The 2799-nt window shown below is 30.0% G+C and overlaps 2 protein-coding genes across 2 annotated transcripts; one reads left to right on the forward strand and one right to left on the reverse strand.

The window, feature by feature from the left end:
* Positions 1–206: 206 nt before the first annotated feature.
* On the forward strand, positions 207–914 carry EIN_287360 (hypothetical protein; the record flags this gene model as incomplete). The annotated part of the gene is made up of 1 exon (XM_004256063.1): positions 207–914. The coding sequence occupies one exon, from the start codon at positions 207–209 to the stop codon at positions 912–914; it is 708 nt and encodes a 235-aa protein (XP_004256111.1).
* A 926-nt stretch (positions 915–1840) lies between these two features.
* EIN_287370 (leucine rich repeat containing protein BspA family protein) lies at positions 1841–2797 on the reverse strand (the record flags this gene model as incomplete). The annotated part of the gene is made up of 1 exon (XM_004256064.1): positions 1841–2797. A coding segment is annotated over one exon (957 nt), but the record flags the coding sequence as incomplete, so codon positions are not given.
* Positions 2798–2799: the final 2 nt, after the last annotated feature.

Below are 2799 nucleotides of genomic sequence, written 5' to 3' on the forward strand. Positions count from 1 at the left end.
AACGACTTACATACTCGGTCCCATTTTGGCATGTTTATGTTGGGATTGACACGCATCTTGGAAAGTCGTTGAATTACGAACTTGATGTTCCAAACAACATTGGCAGCAAGTGTTACACAATCACAACTGGTGTTTCTGTCCGAATTGAAAATACACAGTTGAGTATCTTTGACAATGCCAACTGTGATGGATATAGAAAAACGTACATGGATGCAAATGAGTATTACAAGCAATGTGGCATTTGCAATGGATTTGGAATAGCTGGGAGTGGATACCCCGCAAACATGTTGATTCCCCTCGACAACCCAATCATGGGCAAATTTGTTGTTGATACGTCAAATGCCAATTGCCCCGCTGGTAATTACATTCCATCGTACATTTTGTCAACACAAACTGAACTTGGCTTCAGTTACATCTTAGGTGGTGTTAATAACGTTTACAACTTTGGGTTCAGAATTAACCAAACCGACAAAAACCACATCAAAGGCGAGTGGCTTGACAAACTCCCAACAGACTCAACAGCAAAAGTGTTGTTCTCAATTGAAAACAACAAATGCACACTTGTCAAAAACCATTGGGTTAAAATACAGTTAGACACTTTTGATGTTGCCAACTGTGAGATTGTAACACAGGCTGGTAAGTGTTACAAAAAGAGAGCCGCAGTCGATCCGGTGGATCCTCCAAAAACAGTCGAACCATCACAACCAGAAACACCAGAAAAACCATCTGAGCCAGAAAAGCCAGTCGATCCACCTGTGACTCCAGTCGACCCTTCAAAACCATCTGAACCAACCGAGCCAGAAAAACCAGTAAACTCTGAGGAATCAACTGAAAACTCGGAAATCGCTAATTTGGACGGTGCTTACTCTGTTGCCATTTTTGTTGTGATTGGATTTCTTGGTCTGTTGATATAACCAATGTTGTTGTTTTTTATTTTTTTCAACCTTTAATAACGTAACCAACATTTTTTAAACTATACTAGAAGTATTAAAATGTCAATATTAGTTATTGTTACAATTATCTCATTTATTCATGATACAAACTTTTTTAAATAATTATTGTATATAATCAATTTACATAATGTATTTTAATGTATTTATATGGAAATTTTTCAAATTTAATTTTGTTGATAAAAAAATTCTATTATCTTAAAAAATAAATATTTTATGTTTAATTTACAGTTGATTATTTATCAGTCTGTTTTTAAGTTTGACAATATACTATCAATGAAATTGTTTTTAAACAAATATCAATCGAATGAATTCTTAAGTACTCTAAATTCGAATTAAAACTTTTATTCAAAAAACCACTATTGGTTACAATAACAAGCAGTAGTATATTTGTTTTGTCAAAAATATGTAAATGTAAATATAAAATTATTATCATTTGTTTTATATTATTCAAAAATTATTTATATTTTTCGGTATTGTGATAATAAAAAAGTATATCAACAAATTTAAAGTGAATTTGATGAGTATCAAAGTTTCTACTTAATATTTAAATACTATTTGAATTATAACAAATGAGTTTTTTTATTTTTTATGAATGGTTTAAATATAACTTTTCATATTAAGTTTTTACAATGGTAAAATAATTATGAATCATTGGTCGAAACCTTAGTACCATATCTGTTAATTGCTTTCATCAGTTTTTTTGTTCTGATAGTATTATTATATGGTTTTTCTAGTTAATATATATAATAATTAAAATTATTTAAATTTATTCATTATTATTTTTTTTGAAAACTTTTTTTTAAAATTATTATGTTAAATACTAAAAAAAAACTAAAGTAAAAAACCAGTTCATTAAAAACAAACTTACCAAATTATAATAAACTTTTTTATTTTTTCTTCTTTTTTAACACACATTGTTTAAGAAAACAATCTTTTCCGATACAAGTGAGCGATTCTGGGAGTTCAATTTCGTATAAATTTTTACAGTAATCAAAACACATATCACCAAGTCTTTTAATATTATTATTTAATTCAACTTTACTCAATTGAAGACAATTACCAAAACAATGTTTTGGTAATTCTAGTACTCCTTCAGGTATTTTTATTTCTATTAAATTTTCACAATCACCAAACGCAGCTTCTCCGATATATTCCAAATTCTTTGGAAGTATAATTCTCTCAAGTGAACTACAATAATAAAAACAACAGCTTTGTATCTCTTTAATATTATATGGCAACCTTCCACCTATAATTCCTATGTCGCCTCTAAAACATGATTTTCCAAGAGATGTGACACTATTTGATATTTTTATCACACTCAAATAATCACAGTCTTCAAAACATCTTTCGCTCAAATATTTAACCCCCCTTTCAACAACAAGTGTCATCAAACCACATCCCCAGAAACACGAAGAACCAATGTATGTGACACTTCCTGGTATAGTGATTTCACTAAGGCAATTACAATAGTTAAAAGCCTTATCCCCAAGATGCTCTAAAGTCGAAGGTAATAAAATTGAAGAGAATGCGCATCCATCAAAACAACAAGTTTCAATTCTTCTTACGTTCGATAATACCACAGAAGTCAAGTTGGTGCAATAATTAAAAGAGTCTTCACATAACAACGTCATTTGTTGGGGAATGGTGATGGTATAAAGTGTTTTTTTCCCTTTAAAAAGACGATTTTCAAAAGAGTTGACATTGTTGGGAAGAGTGTTTCCATATTCTTTTTTGTCTTCTTTTGTATATGTCACATTTTTAAAAACAAAATGTTGATTTTCGCTGTTTTGTATGTAAAAAGTGTATGAAACAGGACATAAAAATAAGACGCGATGGTAATCAAAAT

The sequence above is a fragment of the Entamoeba invadens genome (assembly GCF_000330505.1).
Source record: "Entamoeba invadens IP1 unplaced genomic scaffold scaff_1105074725615, whole genome shotgun sequence".
Lineage (NCBI taxonomy): Eukaryota > Evosea > Mastigamoebida > Endamoebidae > Entamoeba > Entamoeba invadens.